This window comes from Phyllopteryx taeniolatus, chromosome 2 (genome assembly GCF_024500385.1).
Source record: "Phyllopteryx taeniolatus isolate TA_2022b chromosome 2, UOR_Ptae_1.2, whole genome shotgun sequence".
Lineage (NCBI taxonomy): Eukaryota > Metazoa > Chordata > Actinopteri > Syngnathiformes > Syngnathidae > Phyllopteryx > Phyllopteryx taeniolatus.
In genome coordinates this window covers 30,569,588-30,590,424 of record NC_084503.1, presented here as the reverse complement: position 1 = coordinate 30,590,424, position 20,837 = coordinate 30,569,588, and the positions used below count along the sequence as shown (strand labels likewise).

Genomic DNA, 20,837 nt, shown 5'->3' with positions numbered 1-20,837 from the left:
GTGTCCTGTAATTGCTGTGGCCGCACCGCAGAGGCTGAGGATCCCACCCAATCAATCGAGGGACGGAACATGTCTTCTGATTAGCGGTCATGAGTGACGTGTGTCACACACTTATATCAGAATTCTCCAGGGGTTCTGGCACATGACGTGGGCTCATACAGCATCACTTAGCTTTCTTATTTCCACCACCTTTCTCTCATTAAAACCATATCCACTGTGAGCCTTCTCACAATTATTGATATTTTTTCACCTCCTTACATATTTAAAAGAATGTTTGCAGAACTCAAGCAGCACATGAATTCCAACAACCCAAAATCAACTGGGAGTGGCCCATTTTCTCCTATATTGAATCTCTGTTGTTATCAAGAATCTTTGGTGAATGACCACACTGCCCCTTTGTGGTTCATGTATAAAAGACAATTACACTCAGCAGCCACAATACTAGGTACACCTCCATAACCTCTATATGGTCGAATACAAGAGCTGTATTAAAATTCTGCCGCCTTCATTACCACTGAACTAAAACAATAATAAACAGATATGGTTAAATTAATACGTCTCTGACAGTGCCAGTCAAAACTGCATTATTAGCCACACAAGAGGACGTAATAATGCCAATAATGCGTATGTGTGAATTCTAGATTAATAAATGAATTAATAATGTGACCAAAGGATTGTTTGGTGCCATTACATTGGGAAAAAAAAACTTAAAAATAACTTCCATAAAAACCTATTATCCTTTGAGGCAGTTTGGTTGTTTATCAGCACCGTGTTTGTTTGGTGGGGGGAATTGAGAAAGATCATTGAAACCAGAAAATAATCTTTCAATATTGTGAGCGGAAAAGTCATGATGTCAGGTTAAAACTTGTAATGATATGAAAAAAGTAGTTTTTACAAGATTACGGTTGTAAAATACTAATTTGGGAGACTAAAGCTACGATATTACATTATATTTTTTAGTAATATTACAACACTAGTATTACTAGATTTAATATATATATATATATATATTTCAATTTTTCAAGAATAAAGTCATAATACAAAATTTTACAAGAATAAAGTCATACTAGTACAAGAAAAAAAAATTTAGTTTAGTTTTAGTCATTATGAGAAAAGTTAATTTTATAACAATGTGTTATTTTAGAGGAAGAAGTAATTCAACAAACTCAACAAAATCACTAACGACCTCCTCCTGGCAGCTGAGTCTGGCTTATTCATCATCCTCATCCTCCTTGATCTGACTGCAGCTTTTGATACCATTTCCCACACCATCCTCCTGAACAGATGCCACCACATTGGATTTACACACTCAGGCCACAAGTGTTTCAGTTTTTACCTGTACCGCACCCAGTTTGTTCAAATGAAATCATTCAAATCCCATCCCTGCCCCACTTATTCTGGTGTCCCCCCAGGGCTCTGTCTTGAGCCCCTTCCTCTTTATCACCTACATCCTACCTCTTGGCAATATTTTCCTGAAATTCAACTGACACTTTCACTGTTACATGGATGACACCCAGCTCTACCTCTCCACCAAACCCACTGCCACTCTTCCTCCTTCCTCCCTTATTGACTGCTTCTCTGCTCTCAAACACTGGTTCTCATCCAACTTTCTACAACTCAACAGTGACAAAACTGAAATCCTACTGATAGGTACCAAGTCCATGCTAACCAAAATTAACAGATTGTTAATAATCAAGGCGGCACGGTGGACGACAGGTTGCCTCACAGTTCTGAGGACCGGGGTTCAATCCCTGGCCCCGCCTGCGTGGAGTTTGCATGTTCTCCCCGTGCCTGCGTGGGTTTTCTCTGGGCACTCCGGTTTCCTCCCAAATCCCAAAAACATGCGTGGTAGGTTAATTGACAACTCTAAATTGCGGTGAAGGTGTGAATGTGAGTGCGAATGGTTGTTTGTTTGTATGTGCCCTGCGATTGGCTGGCAACCAGTTCAGGGTGTACTGATAGCATCCTGTCCAATGATAGCTGTGATAGGGTCCAGCACGCCCGCTGGAAAATGGATGGATGGATGGATGGATGTTAATAATCACCATTACACTTGATAATTCTTCTCTTTCCCCCTCCCCTCAGTTGGAGTCTGGGTGTCATCCTGCTGTCCTTGTTCATAGCCTCGCCACTTCCCACCTAGTTTATTGCAACTCTCTCCTGTTTGGTCTCCCCCACAAGTCACTATAAAACTACAGGTTCTCCAGAACTCTGCCACCGGTATTATCATAAGGACCCCCTTCACTCACCACATCACTCCAGCCCTGCACCAACTTCACCGGTTCCTTGTCCAATATTGCATCCAATTTAAAATGTGTGGTCGCCTCGGTAACGCGCTCTCTAGTATTGTCTTTGTTTTTGTGTTTTTCGTCCGTCTTTGGAGACCTTACACGACTCACTTACACAAGGGGAGACCTGCTAACCATCAAGGAGGCTACTCCGGACTTTCTGTCACCAACTTTCGAATATCCGCTCAGTTTTTTCCCCGAGTTACTCACTGGAGCGGCGTCCGCGGTTTTCGGCGCATGGAGACGGAAGCGGCGCCACAGAGGGAAGCGAGCCGGCATTCAGGTGAAACTCCGCAAGAGAGGACACAGATTGGCGTTCCCGTCGATCCACCTCGCGAATGTACGCTCCCCCTACCCAACAAAATGGACAAGCTTCATCTTCTGTTAAAGACCAGTAAAGACTTCGGACGTTCCGCGGCCATGTGCGTCACGGAGACCTGGCTTTGCGACGCTGTACCCGATGGCGCCGTCATGCTTCCCGGCTTCCACATTCATCGAGCGGACCGCGACATGGAATCATCGGGGAAAACAAAGGGCGGTGGGCTATGCCTCTATATCAACGAAAAATTGTGTACGGACGTCACGGTGCTCAGCACACACTGCAGCCCGCATTTGGAGTCGCTATTATTAAACTGTAAACCATTCTACTCGCCACGTGAGTTTGCATCATTCATACTGGCTGGAGTCTATATAACGCCTCAAGCTAACACGAACGTCGCATTGCTAACGCTCGCCGAACAAGTCAACGAAATTGAACAAAAACACCCGGACTCACCCCTCATTATTCTCAGGGACTTTAACAAAGCTAAACTCAACCACGAACTCCCTAAATACAAGCAGCACATCGACTGTCCTACCAGGGAAAATAATACTTTAGACCACTGCTACACTACGGTAAAAAACGCATACCGTGCTATACCTCGTGCAGCCCTGGGCTCGTCTGATCACTGCTTAATTCACTTAATACCGACGTACAGGCAAGAACTTAAATGTGCGAAGCCTACAGTGAAAACAGTCAAAAAGTGGACCAATGAAGCCAAGATGGAACTTCAAAGCTGTTTAGACTGCACAGACTGGAGTCTCTTTGAAAATTCAGCTGGCAGCCTGGATGAATATACGGACACTGTGAAGAGGTCTGTGTACCAACAAAATCATTTCGCACATTCAACAACAATAAGCCGTGGTTCACTGCTAAACTTAAGCAGCTTCGCCAAGCTAAGGAGGACGCATATCAGAGCGGGGACAGGGCCCTGTATAATCGAGCTAGAAACCAGCTGACTAAAGAAATTAACATTGCAAAGAGGAACCATGCAGCAAAGTTTGAAAAACAGTTTAGCGAAAACGACTCTAAATCAGTCTGGCATCCATTCCAATCGCTGACTAATTACAAGCGACGATCCCCCCCAAGCTGACAACAATAGCACACTAGCCAACGACTTGAATACCTTCTACTGCAGATTTGAAAAGGACAGTTTCACACCACACACCAACCCGGCCGCACCCGCGATCACAATCACACCTCTGACCTCTGCGTTAACCATCCATGAACAGGATGTGAGACGCATCTTCAAACAACAGAAGATTAACAAAGCGGCAGGCCCGGACCATGTGTCCCCATCCTGCCTCAAAATCTGCGCGGACCAGCTCGCTACAGTCTTCACTCAGATCTTCAATAGATCTCTGGAAATGTGCAAAGTTCCATCCTGTTTCAAACGCTCCACCATCATTCCAGTCCCCAAGAAACCTGCAATCTCGGGTCTGAATGACTACAGGCCTGTCGCTTTGACATCTGTGGTCATGAAGTCCGTTGAACGTCTCGTGCTGGACCACCTCAAGAGTGTCACAGGTCCCCTGCTGGACCCCCTGCAGTTTGCCTACCAAGCGAACAGGTCTGCGGATGATGCAGTCAACACTTCATCCTAGAACACCTTGACAGTGCAGGGACCTACGCGAGGATCCTGTTCGTGGACTTCAGCTCAGCGTTCAACACAATCATCCCTGAACTCCTTTCATCCAAGCTTCTCCAGCTCAGCGTCTCACCTGCCATCTGCCAGTGGATTTACAGCTTCTGACGGGCAGGACACAGCAGGTCAGGCTGGGGGAGGCCACCTCATCCACACGCAGCATCAGCACTGGGGCGCCCCAAGGTTGTGTCCTCTCTCCGCTGCTCTTCTCTCTCTACACGAACGACTGCACCTCAGCGAACCCGACTGTCAAACTCCTGAAGTTTGCAGATGACACCACTGTCATCGGCCTCATCAAGGACGGTGACGAGTCTGCATATCGACAGGAAGCGGAGCGGCTGGAGCTGTGGTGCGGCCGACACAACCTGGAGCTGAACACGCTCAAGACTGTAGAGATGATCGTGGACTTCAGGAGGCATCTTTCGCCACAGCTGCCCCTCACGTTGTCCAGCTGCCTTGTGTCAACCGTCGAGACCTTCAAGTTCCTGGGAATTACAATCTCCCAGGACCTGAAGTGGGCGACCAACATCAACTCCGTCCTCAAAAAGGCCCAGCAGAGGATGTACTTCCTGCGGCTTCTGAGAAAGCACGGCCTGCCACCGGAGCTGCTGAGACAGTTCTACACAGCAGTCATCGAATCAGTCCTGTGTTCTTCCATCACAGTCTGGTTTGGTGCTGCTACAAAAAAGGACAAACTCCGACTGCAACGGACAATCAAAACTGCTGAAAGGATTGTCGGTACCCCCCTTCCCACCATTGAGGACTTGCACGCTGCCAGAACTAAGACAAGGGCGTGCAAAATCCTCTCGGACCCTCCGCACCCCGGTCACCAGCTCTTCCAGCTCCTTCCCTCAGGTAGGCGCTACCGATCAATGCAAACTAGAACTAGTAGACATTCCAACAGCTTCTTCCCTCTTGCGATCAACTTCTTAAACACCTAACCTATAATTCCATTACAACAACCTGGCATTTTTTCACTTGAGTTCGTTGTCACATTTCTGTGGGGCCAATTATGTATTACTCGTGCACTCACTGTAGTTGTCTGGCCATGCTGCACTATTTGCATATACTGGCCACTCATGCCAGAGTAGCATCTGCTCCATTTGCACACTGATTGAGGAGTATCTGTAACATTTGCACAACCAACATTGTCCCAGATTATCGCACTACTCGTCACTTTAAACCGCATACAATCCTTGAAGTCTCAGCGCCCTTTGCACAATGTTCATTGCACCGGACTATTGCAATATTAGTCATTCGAACTGCTCTAAGTGCTAGAGGACTCTGCATCTTTTTGCACAATTGTTTTTTGTCAATGTCTTTATGTCTCCAAAGTGTTCTGTAAATTGACTGTCTGTTGTACTAGAGCGGCTCCAACTACCGGAGACAAATTCCTTGTGTGTTTTGGACATACTTGGCAAATAAAGATGATTCTGATTCTGATTCTGAAATACTGATCTGCACCTTCGAAGCCATTCATAATCTTGCCCCGCCATATCTTACTGACCTCCTTCAAATTGCCATACACTACTGTCAGGGGTGAGTCTCGGTCGAACACTTTGGGTGGGCTGAGCCCATGACCTAATTTTGGAACGTACCCTGATGAAATTTGATCGAACCTTTTCGACCTTGAAAAGGGCCATTTTGTGGATGACCCAAAATACCGGCTATTTTAATATCGTAATAATAATAATAATTGTTATTATTATTATTATTGTAGCTATTTATTTATTTATTCAGTACATTATAAAAGTCTGGTTTAGTGTCAGAAAAGCACAGACCTTTTGTTACAGTATGAATACAATCGTTTTTCATCTCAGAGGAAAATAATATTAAAACAATTTTTGGCTCGTCACTAGCTCTATTAAAGAAGAAATAAGTTGTTTATAAGGTTACCTTTTGATTTGAGTAATTGACAACACTCTTGGAAATGTATATACCATGATTTTTAGTTTGACCTTTTGTTACTATGCTGTTGCATGTCTGAGCCAATAGATGGCAGTGTGAGGTAAATAATATAGTTCTTAACCACTAAAGTGATGAAAGGACTGTTTGGAAGAAGGAATGATTAAATGGAAGCGAACTGTAATGACAAATGTGAGATATGTAACTATATCCTGGGTCATTTTCAGTCAAACAATGACCATGTTGTATTTTCATCCCGTTTTGTATTCACACAGTTACTATAGCAACATTGATTTTCAATGTAAACTATACATTGAAATGCGTCTTATTTTAATTAGTATTGACTAGAAATAAAATATTCTTGGTAAGATTTTGAGTTATTTCAGGGCATGTCAACATTTTCTGCCCCACAACCCCCTCTAAAAAACAGCATGCATGAACACGGCCTATCTTGGATACATTTCATATCGTATCAGATGCACTGAGCAAAACCTGTTTACGATTCAATTTGCTAGCGATAGCTCCAAGTGCCTAATTAGCTTATTAGCTAATAGCTTCACATTACGCACCATTACAAGCCCCTGCCGAGTCAGTGCCGACATAGAACATATAGCAATTCAAGAGGAGGCATTGAAGCATTGCCGTGTGGTCAAATGTCATTTCATAGATTGTGTCAGGGTTGAAAATCAAGCATTACCTGGTCATTAGCGTTAACACCGCTGAAAATGTGTGTAGCGGTTCTGATATGAAGACTATACCTCAGCACGCTGTAGCAGGCTGGCTAACTGACACGCCTTTGTGGCGACCATGTTGGGAAGGTCGCTGTTCCCTTCAAAGGAACTGCATGGACATTGAAATTAAGTCATAATTTGCTAATTTCTCAACCAATTTTCACGAGGTTTACTTTTTTTCGTCAATGCCAAAGCGTGTGTTATCGCCGTAGAACAATTTTTACTAAAGACATAAGAAAAATAAATAATAGAGGTATGTCCTTCTGGGGAAAGACGTCCCTGTTTAATTCAGGAATATTCTAGTTCAGTTAGAAAACATCCATTGACCCTTTTCAACATCACCCTTTCTTCATCTCTGATCGGAGGTCATTACTTTACTACCCGCTTCTTTTTTTCTTTTCTTTTAGGTGTTAATTTGAGGGAGGCATTAATTTTAGTTGGGGAAATTATGATTTTTTTTAATTACATCAAGATAAAAATGTACAGCATTTGGTTCAAGGGAATCATTCAGACATTGTCATATTTTATTTGTGAGTGACAAACCTATACAAAAATTATCTCACAGGAGTATTGTAGGAAATGACACAAAACCGTCAGCACTGTTATGTGAATCTGGACCACTACTGAGCACATTTCAAATGTACATTTTTTGTTAAACTTTAGATTTAGCTCTTCAATATACACACACACACACACACACACACACACATTAAAAAAAGGCATCTTCACTTAGCCCGAACTTTAGCCACTTTCCTACCAATTATGCTGCATTTTTGTACAAAATCCTACAAAATTCTCGAGAACAGGTTCAGTTATGTCAAGAAACAAAAACATTTTTACACTGCCTTGATCGAGGTAAGAGGATGCATTTTTCAATTAAATGAAATATACTTTAAAAAAAACACCCACTCAACTTTTTGGATGTTTAATACTTCACATGATTTTATGTTGGAGGTATTCTTTGAACATTCAGTCTTGTATCTATTTACACTTGGCACAAATGTATGTGTTTTGTGCAGGAATACAAGTATAAACTCAATCATGAAATAATACTTTAAAGCAGTACCAGCTGGAACTGACAGAGAGTTGAAGTGCAGTGACATGACAAGGCTTGCTAAGTGACCCCTTTAAAAAAAAAACAAAGCCTCCAGCTAATGTCTGAACACATTAATCCCCCCCCCCCCCACACTGCTAACCACGTCATAAAAAAAAAAGTCAATTGTATTGCATTGGGAAAAACTTATGCTATATGCTGTACACTACCAGGTTTTGAGGTATCAACTGCGCATTGAGAAGTAGACACAATTAAACAAGAAAACATAAGAACGCAAATCAATTGTACATACTATTGTTTATGTGACCAGTTAAGCAAAAAACAAAATTAAATTACAGCTGACGCTCTATTTTTCGTGAAAAATCCTCAAAATCCTAAATTCGATGCCTGAGGCCAAAAAAAGAAGCTTGACAATCAAGCTTTGCTCATCCATCTAGGATACCTGCTTCTGACTGGGAATCTTTCAGGCAAATTCCCTAGTAAGTGTTTGTCAAAGTACGAGCCCTGAAATTGGTCCAAAATAGCTGCTTGAAACCAAAATGGCCAAATTCTTGTTCAGTTTTGGGCATAGACATGTCTACACGTTTTCGTTTTTCTCTGAAACGAACTGGTATCAAGGGCTATTTTTTCCCCCCAATTTAAAATGGGGCGCAACGGTTTGGGTTTTGGGGAGTCGTGTTCGAGACCAGGATACATGTGCTTGGCAAATATTGTTAATTTTTCGGGCATGTTGAGGCCTTGCAAAGTCAATTAAAAATACTTAACATAGCAAAGAAAGTGCATGCAAAAACATTCATGGCCCGCACTATCCCAAACTTTCCAAACCAACTAACAAAAAAAATTCTTTTTCTACTAGATGATAGTCTTACATATTGGGAAATTATGCTTCATTTTCCACTTTAGACGTTCCAATGTCTGACCTCAAAGTGTTGAAAGTAAACAAACAGACAAAACAAACAAACAAAAATACATGGTAAGGATGTTGCATGTTAGCATTAGATGACTAAATACTTTTTCGGCAGCAGGGCATGATATTCCTATAACGTTTAGGAAGAGTTTTTCAGTTTTTCATCCAAAATTTACTTATGCTTAGTAATGCTGATATAAAGCTTTCTGAAACTGAATTTCAATCAGAAATTTGGGACAAATTGGTATGAAATTCTCATGAGAATTACCCCCCCACCCCCAATCTTCTTATTAGCCCAAAATGTAGTGATATTATGCTGTAAAACAATTTTACACTGTATTGGGCAAAGCAAAGTAGTATTAAAATTTTCAAGGGCATGCCATCTAGTTGAAAGTAAAATAAAAATATAATTAAAATAAAATAAAATACAAAAAAAAAAAACGGATAATCATGATGTTTCACAATAGAGGTACAGTACATTAGTTGATGATTTTGAAAACTAGTAGATATGATGAAGACAAACTAGTTATTTTTTGGCAGCCAGTTCACTTTTTTACAGGCTATCTTGACATGCAGTATTTTCACACACCTTTCCATACAGAACAGGTTGTGATGAATGCCGATATCCAGTATAATCAATAAATACTGATGAACATGTAACAAATTCCAATTTTACATTTTCAAATAGGTCTGCAGAGCTCTAATAAAATCCAATGTTTTTCATGAAAATGAAGCAAATTCCAAGTTTTCCAAAGTAGTCTTTTGGTCTCATTGAAAGTAAACCAAAATGAAAGAAGAAACTACAATAAGCATATTGTTTAAAATGAGAGATACATTATTGTCGATAATACTGAAAACTAGGACCTATCTGATGGGAAAAAAAATTTGCAGACAGTATAATACATCATAAAATCGTTGTTTTATATTGACTCAAACTTCAAACATCACGATGAAGTTGGTTGTACATCCGTTTGCTCAGGAACAATCTACTTTTCCCAGTTGGAGGCAAAACGTTTCCAATTTCCCACTTTTATGAAATGCAGCATGATGTAGCAACATAATGGAATAGGTAACAATTATTCCTAAAGTTACAGAGAATTTGTAAAATGTAAGTTTTGACATTGTCTTGAGCGTGTCGATTCGTAGCTGAGGCCCAATGAAGCACTTACATGTCTATTCTATGATGAGCTACAGTATGGGGAGCCAGGGGTGGTTCAGCATATTTGTTTTGCAAACCAAGGCCTTTTCTCACAACTAGATATTGTTAAAATGAGAAAAATAATGACCTTAAAGGTGCTAGCTATATTGAAGCAATAAAAGCACACTGGAAACCTGAAAAATAAATGAGGTAGTGTGGTTGATAAGGAGTCGGAATGCACCAGTTCACTTTTTTTTTTTTTAACAATGCATAACACCAATACTTCTTCAACTCAAATACTTGTTTGCTCAGCGGAAATTTAGTGTGTTCAATTTTCCTTTTGAGTATTGAACCAAATACACAACAAATCCTTGGTTTCATGTCGAAGAATGTGGAGATTAGTGCATACCTGGATTGTGACCCGCATTCGTACACATAAGTGCCATTAACATCCCATAATAACACCAGTTTCCTTTGGGGACGCTTTTCCGTTCTTTTCAAAATGAGACATTCAATAGTGAAAAAAGTATTCGGGCCACAATGAAATGAACAAAAAACTAGGAGATAAAAAGTTGAAATGACAATACAACAAGTCGTAGTCATCTGAAAAGAAAGTCAAAATCTTATAAGATTCTAGTAGAACATTTCAATGTATTTTCAGAGATTAAAGTTGTTATCACATGATGATGATAATGATGGTTTGCATGGAAATTATACTATTCTCACGATTGTTTACTTAATTTTTTTTTACTTTCTCTAGTAATATGACAAATCTATTCTCATCACTTTTGTTTTTTATTTTTATTTATTTAAAAAAAAAAAGGTATTTCGTGCCAGAATAAAGTCTAAATTTTCCGAGACTTAAGTTTTATGAGGACATTTAGAATTTTGATATATTTTTTAATGAAGTCATTGCATTTAGGTTCGTTGTGGACTTAGAATTTTAAATTTCTCACAAAATTGCAGCAACTCTCGAAAGATGACGTCTTCTTTTTTATATGAACATTTTGAATTTTCCAATTACAACTATTTCGCATGTTTACAAATTTTTTCTCGGAAAAAAATGTAGTAAATTTTTTATTACAAATTTAATTTGTAATAAAAATTATTACAAATTTAATTATTATTACAAATTTACTCTCGAGTCAAAACAATGCACTTTTATTCTCGTAACTTTTTTAAACTGGAAAATCTTGAAAGAAGTCATAATTTTACAAGAAAAAAGTTGGATTTTGGTTTATGTGGAAATTTGTCCATTTCGCGTTAAAATAAAATTTTTTACCATAAGATTAAAACCTTTTACAAGAAGGAAAAAAAAACCATGTTGACCATGTTGGGAAGGTCGATGTTCCCTTTAAAGGAAATGCATGGACATTGAAATTAAGTCATAACTTCCTAATTTCTCAACCAATATTTTTTTTTTCCTTCTTTTACAAGAAGGAAAAAAAAAACTTGTAAAATGACAAATTTATTCTTCTAACAAAGAGACTAAAATCTCAATTTTCAGAAAATAAAGTCCTGAGAATTAGGTTCGTGTGGAGTTAAAATTCCGATTATTTTCGCAAACTATCATTTCTTTTCTCAGACTATTGCAATGTTGCAAGATTGTTGTGTTTAGGTTTGAGATATAGTACATTTGTCATTTGTTGAAACTATTTTCACAATAATTATTTTGTTCAAGAAAAAATATTTAATAACCACTTTAATCTCACAAATGTTTTTTTTTTATTTTACATGTAATTTGTTTGAGAATAAAATATTTTTTTATTTTTGTATCTGACTTGTTTAAATTCTATTTTTGCAAGATGACAACTCTTTTTGTGATAGAATTTATTGTTGTAGCATTGCGACTTTACTGACTTTTTTCCCCTCATACTTAGTGTTAGAAAAAAAAAAAAATAAATAAACCTTGGTTAAACTGTTTATGAGTATTGGGATCAGATCCTGTAATGCACAACTGATTTTTACTTGTTTACATTCAAGCCACTGAAAACTAGAGTGGGCTAATTCCGTTTTAATAATTTTTAAGAATAGAAAAAAGGCATATATTTCAGATGAATACTGGCCAGTTCCCACTTCCAAGCTTCACCTTCTGCAAAAATATCCCAGAAAGTGAGGTTCATAGATTTATAGAAAATTCAGAAAGTAGTACTGCTTTAGCTTGGGTGCCAGTGCATCTGCATGTTAGTGTGAGTGAATATTTAACATCTTTGATGAAATATTGATAGATTTGACAGATATTTGGAACAAACAGAAATCTGAGGGGAAACAAACAACATTTCTGGAACAACAAATATCCAGATGAAGTAACCATTGCTGTATAAATACCCCAGATTTTATTGCAGCCATCAAACTTTAAAGTGCTGCTTCAAAATGACAAAAATGGAGTAAGCCCACTCTCGTTCTCAGTGGCTCATTTGTTATGCAATCATAGTACGGCAATACAAAATGGCACACTCCAAATATGTGTGGTTCCGTGTGTGAACAGCTGAGATACATTGACACATATTCCTGTTGTGTCTACTGTATGTGACCCTGAGGCAGCATGAGGCTAAAGAGAGAAACAGGTGCTGGACATTCTTCGAATTGTGCCTGGATCCTCAGACCCACTGGACTGGTGCCTACCATTTTGGTACCCGTCTTAGGTCTGGCATTGAGAGGTCTGAGCTGAATCCTTTTCTTTTCGCAGCCCAGCGGAATGTATGGTTGAAATGCATACCCTCAAAACAAGCACTCGACCTCTAAAAATAGACTCGATCATGTATTTACATATGTATGAAAGCGTGGATTCAAAGCACAAAAGAAATCCGACAATGCGGTGCGTGTACACAATCATCCCTGGTAAGAATGTCTCTCTCTGCGCGAGGCTGCCATGCAGAGACTATGGGGACAAGTAACTGTGTGCTACTGAGGTAGGGTGGACCAGGCCCGAAGTGACAAAAGGAGCCCCGGCAGACTTGGTCTTTGCTTGTGCTGAGGGGCATCGGCGAACATTCCCGTTTTCCCCAGACTTAGGCGTCTTCGGAGAGTGGAAGCCGTTGGTCATCCCCGAGTCCTGCTTTGGTCCGACGCGAGCCGCCTCCGCCGCTCCATCCCCGGGGTCCCTGTTGCAGTCGGCCTCCGGATTTGTCGAGGTAAGACTCTGCGGGCTAGGGCCCAACGATTGTTTACCAGAAAGGTTCTGCTCGGTCTGTCCTAACGAGGGTCCCCGGGTAGCCTTGGAGTCCTTGGCCCCCCCGCAGTCTTCCTTGGCCTTCCCGTTGACCGGGTCGGACAGCTCTGAGTGGACGATGACCTTGGCTTCCACCTGGTTCCTGGAGTGGGATGCGTTCGGAGTATCCTGCAAGAACAGGACATCTCGGATCACTTCAAATCATTGCGACCGCTCAAATTGGGGCCATAACACTAGATGCCACTGATCAACTTAACCCCCATTGCCTACAGATAAATGTGGTTGGATGTTTGGTGGTGGTCGCAGGGGCTGTAGGCGCAGAATGGCAGCCACGCTTCCGTTAGACTGCCCCAGGGCAGCTGTGGCTAAACAAGTAGCTTACCACCACCAGGTGTGACTGAGGACTGAATGAATAATGCATGAAATAGTAAAGCATTTTTGAGTTCCTAGAAAAGCACTTTATAAGTATAATGCATTATTATTACTATTAATATGATTACGGGCGACATGGTGGACGACTAGTTAACACTTCTGCCTCGCAGTCCTGAGGAACCGGGTTCAAATCCGGCTTCGCCTGTGTGGAGTTTGCATGTTCTCCGCCTGCCTGCGTGGGTTTTCTCTGGGTACTCCAGTTTCCTCCCACATCCTATCTTTTTTCATTGAGGCTTTATGAATAGAAATGTTATTACTTTACTTGTAAATAGTTTCTTTGCATCTTTGAATAAAATCTCAACACCGTTTTTTTCTATAATATCATTTGTCAGGGACGTGGCCCTGTCAGAAGCACACTTGACCACGGGGCGTGTTAATTTTTAAACATTTTTTTGAAATATATGCCAAGGGCCGTGAAAAAATGCACAGCAGGCCTAAAATGGCGCCCGGGCCATAGTTTGGACACCTATGCTTTAAGGCCACCATAGTGTTCATGTTCAGCTCAAAAACATACGATATTAACATCTGTCAGGTCATTCACAAACACAAACAATGTAAACATCTGTCTGTCCAATCAAATACACAGGACCCAACCTCTTCATGTGGGAGGTTGACAGCTGATTGAATTGAGTGATGTGTTCATCTACCGTATAGTTTGTCATGTTGAGTTCTCCAACGATGAATCCCGGCGAGTCTTCGGTGATGGTGTCTCTGTATTGGGTGATTTTGTTAGCCCAATTATGACTGATGGAGCCGTTCCAAGCGGCCTGCAAAGGGCGACAGACAACACGCCAAATGCACCAAAATACAGTAAATACGTGAAATACTAGCATTGGAAAAGAGCTGGTTTTGACCTTGTGTTCAGGCGCGGGGCGTCCGCACCCTCCCCAGTGTCCGTGCTCACCGTCAGGCTTTGCTCCTCGGGGGCTTCTGCGCACAACTGGCCAGACTCTTGACCGGTGGAGGGCATCAGTGTCTCCAGCTCGTGACAATCGCTGCACTCCGGCACATGGGGGGGACTGGGGTACCCCCCCCTCCTGTACTGGGTGGCTGTGGAGTCCAGGCCACCACTATGTGAGGCACAGATAAAAGAGGCAACTGTAAGAGGGACTCCATAGAACTTCATAAAGACTCTATAGAAGATACGAAGCAGTAGTGTTAACATTTAGCTGGATGAATGGTCTTTGTGTCTGATGCACTAACTAGTCCTAGTGTATGATGAATTATCTGGTTTTAGTGTCCGATGCACTATCTGGTCTTGGTGTAAGATGCACTTCCTGTTTTTGCTGTAAGACGGTGTTGGTGTAAAGTGCATTACCATCTTCCTATTGTAAAATACATTTCCTGGTTTTATCGAAAGATGCGCTACCTGGACTTAGTGTAATATGCAATGCCGAGTTTTGATATAAAATGCATTATCTGTTCTTGGTGTAAGACGCAGTACCTGGTTTTAGAGTGAGATTCACGACCTGGTCTTAATGAAAATGAATTTCCTAATAGGGTTTGAACCGGCGAGTCGACGAGACAACTTTACGACTGTCCAATGACAATTTATGATAACTAAGTTAGTTATCGCAAATCACGTCTTTTGTCATTAACAACATATATGCCTCCCAGCAGTGGTACCTCAGGTTTGACAGGTTGACAGGTACCTCAGGTTTGCATTTTGTTTTTATTCAAATCTTTTCTTAATTATTATGTACTACAATTATACACTGTAGTGAGCACTAGCAACCCTGCCGTTATGTTATGTAAATTGGTGTTTGAGCTTTACAAGTTCCGTCTGCAAGGCGGTGAAGGTATCTGAATGCGATTGGATGAACAAGTCAGGGCAACTGAGAATGGCAGGGTAAGTGAGTGAGCGAGCGAGCTTGTGTTTGGAGGAGCAATCAGGACTGAAAAAAGATGAATGGTTTCATTGATCGATGACTTAACTATCATCACCTTAGCCTTGACTACTAAAACATTATGATAATAAAAGTTTTTCAACCCCTACTTTACCCTGTCTTGGTGTAAGATCTATTGCTTAGTCTTAGTTCGGAAACATTACCTCGTCTTAGTGTAGCGGAAGCTGAAACACATGCAGAGGAGGATGCAAATGAGCCCCAGACACACTCCAACAATGATGCCCGTTACTGCATGGATGTCAAGCTCTGTTAAAAACAACATTAGAAACATTAGTATTAGAGATGTATACATACAGTATATAATATGTAAAGTTATATACATACTGTATTACATTCTCAGAACTACCTTTGGTAACAGAAGACAATTCATGGTGGGCTAATTCCGTTTTGGACGACTGGTTAGAGCGTCTGCCTCACAGTTCTGAGGACCGGGGTTCAATCCCCGGCCCAGCCTGTGCGGAGTTTGCATGTTCTCCCCGTGCCTGCGTGGGTTTTCTCCGGGCACTCCGGTTTCCTCCCACATCCCAAAAACATGCATGGTAGGTTGATTGACAACTCTAAATTGCCCGTAGCTTTGAATGTGAGTGCGAATGGTTGTTTGTTTCTATGTGCCCTGCGATTGGCTGGCAATCAGTTCAGGGTGTACCCGGCCTCCTGCCCGATGATAGCTGGGATAGGCTCCAGCACGCCCGCGAGCCTAGTGAGGAGAAGCGGCTCAGAAAATGGATGGATGGATGGATGGTTCTCAAACTTTTTACATCAAGTACCACCTGAAAAACCTCTTAGCTCTTCAAGTACCACCATCATGACTAACATTAAAACAGTTGCGAAGGCTTTACTCCTAAAACGTATGTGTAATATTATTGTAAGCCACTGTAACATTTTGCCAGAGTTTGAACATTAACACTGTGCTTAAATATAGGGAATAAAAAAAAAAAGTATCTAAGTAATGATTACAAAAAATTAAGTTCAATAAAAATTTTACCTAAATTAATGTTTGTAAACAAACAGTTGTAAAAGATTAAATGCAATTGTGTTTTACTTAAAAGTTAACGACAACTGAACTGTACTGGACTAAAAAAAAGTCACTGTAACATGATGCACAGTGTGAACATTTAATTCAGTGAGACGGTAGTGTACCACGAGGGGGAGCCCATGTATCACTAGTGGTAGAACACTATTTATATTTTTTTTATATTTTGAATACAGTACAATACAGAATAACATTTTCCCCCAATATATTTACAATAATTTTCTATTACATTATTTATTATTTTTGTTTTAAGACAAAGGTAATCATCCAATCATCCATCTGTCTGACTTTAATATAGCACTAAAGACAATACTAACACATATTTTATTATGTGTATTTGTATTATTTGTCCTGTGTATTTATGCAGTATTTGCACCAGACTTCATTGTATTTTTGTTTTATGCCAAGGTTCTAATAACAAAAAATATATTCATTCTATCCATGCCATTTACTTACATCATTTTGCAAGTTAATACTGTTGAAGCTAAATATTTGACAGTGACTAAAATCATTAAGAATCATTAAGTTACTCAAATCATTAAGTCATTTGTAATGACTCTTTTATAATCCTTTTCCATGTCTCCCCACTAAGGTATGAGGTATTTTTACCAATTTTCTCCTACTACAACAATCCACAATAAACAACCACACACAAGGCTATTATGTACAGCAATTCGCCCCCCCCCCCCCCCCCCCCATAAACTACACTTAGACACAAAAAATATTTTGTTCACAAAATTGACACATTCAGTTTTGGTCTGGGCCGCAAAGAGAATGAAATAAAACAAATGCCACTCCCTTACTGTATATAAGACAAGGCTACATACAGTTTAATTGCAAAAATTCAACTCCCTTCATTGATATTCCTTTATGCCACTTTATCCTTTTGGCAGCATAGAAGAGAGGAAACAGATGGCAAGAGCCTTCTCCCACACATACACACACCAACTATGCCACTTCCATTCTTTGTGCATAGTGGCAAGCACAGCAACCCATGACAACAACATAACCATAATACTGTGACTTAATATTAAACAGGACTATTATGGAAAATGTACTTTTTTAGGGCTTGTATACAAAGTGTTAGGTTAGGGGTTAGTCTGGAGTAGTGCTGCAACGAATACTTGAGTATTTCGAGGACTTGGAGGATAAAAGAAAATGCTCAAGGATTTTTTTCTGCCTCGGGGATCCGCTTATTCACTGCCAGCCCTCTCAGTCTAATACTATTTGTATATACAGTAGCTGCCTGGTAATGGCAGGAGAGAGTGAATTGTGAAGGTCAACAGAGCAAACGCACGACGACAATCCTTAATGCTTATACGTCATCAATGCGGGCAAAAGGTGACAGGAGACGGAAGCGAGATGCTCATTGATTGAAGGCGCGGGAAAATGGCAAAAATGCACTATTATTGTTTGCAAACCACGTCAAACACAATAAAGAAAAAGATGGCGATGATGTCAGAGGAGATACATGCCGAAAGTGCGTTTCAGACTGAGTAGAAAGGTGAACACCAAATTGCTCATACAGTATTGACCACGGAGCAGTGACTGCTTTTGACTTGTTACGCCGCCATATTTGGATTTGTACAGCAGTTATCATGTGCGTCCTAGAACGACAGCGAGTAGACTATTTAGTGACTTATACGTTTGTATTATGCTCACTTGTCATGCCGCTGTGTGTACTGCCTCTTTCTGTGACTCTTTTCAGCAGATTTGATTTTCACCTGCGGCTCATTTCTTTATTGTCCGTTACGTACTTAATTACATTCCTTAAGCGCAACTTTGGTTCATAATGTGGTTACATTTTGTCTGTTGGTAGCCTGTTGAAAAACGTGCTTTAGAAGTGGCACAATTGTGTACAAGTTCAAGTACTCATTTGGCATGTCACGTTTGCTATAACTTTGGCCATATACGTGTTCGATGGCATTACGTGAACCCTGCAGCCGTTGTCGGCCAACAATTAAGACTGTTTCATGTCGTTCAAAGCTACGCATTACTATTACAGGTTCCATATTTTGGTTATTTAGACATCCATAGTGACTCTCTAACATGGACTTGTGTCAACTTCATTTCCATAAACACCTTGGTTTTGTCATATGAGTGTCCAGAAAAGGCCCCTCTGACAGCTACTTCTGTTTGACCCTGTTTTTGTATCCGCTTTGTCCATATTTGGCAAAGACCGCCCCCTTTCCTCTAATTGCTGGCCTCTGTGTAGACGACCCACTTGTAAGAGCACACGTGTTTGTTATGTTGACCGTGCTGACTCGGTAGGGGAAGATGGAGTTCTTCGCTAGTGATGTAGATAAGCTTGAGAAATTCTAATGACCTGATTTCAAGCCTCTCGGCAGAAAAACCGTCTGGATCTCAGGAACACATGGTCGATTTTAATTCATATTTTACTTGTGTATGAGGCACCACAGAGACAAAATTACATCCCAAATGCAAAAAAAAGTTGGTTTGGTAAAATAGGGCACCTTTAAAGAATTGGTTCATGTTATGTCATTGTGTAATTTGTACTGTATATATTTGTGCTTCCTCTCAAGGTGTCTTCATTTGAGTTTAGGCAGCTGGTCTGTAAGTTCATAAACGCACATCCATGAACCTATACTGTATTATTATATCACATGCTAAAATGCAAGCTGCTCAAGTTAAGTTACACAGCATAAAGCCTGTTTATGCCTTTTTTAATTAATGCCTTGTTTTTATACTGACAAGAAATGGTAAGTTCAAAGTGAAATTTATTAATGTGTTTTATTGATTTTTATTTGTTTGAAATAGCCTCACTGAAAAGGTTTAGAGACAATAAAATACAGTTTGCTGCTCAATGTGAATTTAAGAAAAAAAACAGTTGATTATCTAAAAAAGAAAAGCAATTGGTCGCTAATTATTAAGTGGCATGGCTTATTTTTTGCGTATTTATAATTGCTCTTTATCCATCCATCCATCCATTTTCTGAGCCGCTTCTCCTCACTAGAGTCGCGGGCGTGCTGGAGCCTATCCCAGCTGTCATCGGGCAGGAGGCGGGGTACACCCTGAACTGGTTGCCAGCCAATCGCAGGGCACATAGAAACTAACAACCATTCGCACTCACAGTCATGCCTACGGGCAATTTAGAGTCTCCAATTAATGCATGTTTTTGGGATGTGGGAGGAAACCGGAGTGCCCGGAGAAAACCTATCTTAAAATGTGGGGAAAAAAATACAATATGTCTCCATCCATCCATTTTCTAAGCCGCTTCTCCTCACTAGGGTCGCAGGCGTGCTGGAGCCTATCCCAACTATCATCGGGCAGGAGGTGGGGTGATTTAGAGTCTCCAATTAATGCATGTTTTTGGGATGTGGGAGGAAACCGGAGTGCCCGGAGAAAACCCATGCAGGCACAGGGAGAACATGCAAACGCCACACAGGCGGGGCCGGGGATTGAATCCCGGTCCTCAGAACTGTGAGGCTGACGCTCGAACCAGTCGTCCACTGTGCCGCCACAATATGTCTCCTTTAAAAAAAATTATATGTGAGATGAATGGCACTTACCATATTGGTCAGGAGGGGTATGAATGTCCTTTACAAGCGAATAAGGCCCAGCTCCCACCTCTGTAGATGCAGCCAACTTGAAAAAATAATGGGTGCCACTGGATAACCCCTTTACCTCAACACTGTTGATGCTGCCTGTATGGTAGAGAAATAAGACACATTATTTCTAAGTGTGAAGTAGTTTATAATAAGTGTATTATGCTAGTACCTGCTTGATAAAAATAGTTGAGTAGTTTTCAGGGTTGGAATTTTAACGAAGACCTTCCAGTGGAGAGTTTGCATGTTTCCGTCTTCCTGTTAGGTTAATCGAAGACTAAATTCTCAGAGTATGAATGCTTGTTTGTCAATATGTGCCCTGTGATTGGCTGGTGACCAGTCCAGGGTATACCACACCTGTTGGTCAAAGTCAGCTGTTATTGGCTCCACATCACCCACGACCCAAATGAGGTCCGATAGGAAATGGGGTTGGATGTTTAAATGCTTCCCCAAAATAAAGGCCCCTAATACATGCTTGTGCTCTCTCTACAGTTGTGTAAACAAACACCCACTGCCACTATATGAACAAATACTATGCCCTGAAACATACAGTATATTACTTTAAAAAATGTGAATATATGTATGTTTTGTATTTATTATTATTATTATTATTAATAATTAGTATCACTTTTACATCCATTCATTCTTTGTAGCGCATTTCCTCACTAGGGTCGTGCGGTGTGTCTATTCCCGACGACTTTGGGTGAGAGGTGGACTCCCTTGCATCCCGAACAATCACA

The 20,837-nt window shown here is 40.7% G+C and overlaps 1 protein-coding gene across 1 annotated transcript in view; it reads right to left on the bottom strand.

Annotated features, from left to right (window-relative positions):
• Nucleotides 1-12,341: 12,341 nt before the first annotated feature.
• igdcc4 (immunoglobulin superfamily, DCC subclass, member 4) overlaps nucleotides 12,342-20,837 on the bottom strand; it is a 117,136-nt gene continuing 108,640 nt past the window's right edge. The window contains 6 exon segments of the mRNA XM_061765685.1: nucleotides 12,342-13,327; nucleotides 14,239-14,358; nucleotides 14,446-14,462; nucleotides 14,465-14,661; nucleotides 15,642-15,744; nucleotides 20,062-20,196. Of these exon segments, the coding sequence (XP_061621669.1) occupies nucleotides 12,869-13,327; nucleotides 14,239-14,358; nucleotides 14,446-14,462; nucleotides 14,465-14,661; nucleotides 15,642-15,744; nucleotides 20,062-20,196 (1,031 nt within the window). The 3' untranslated portion in view covers nucleotides 12,342-12,868.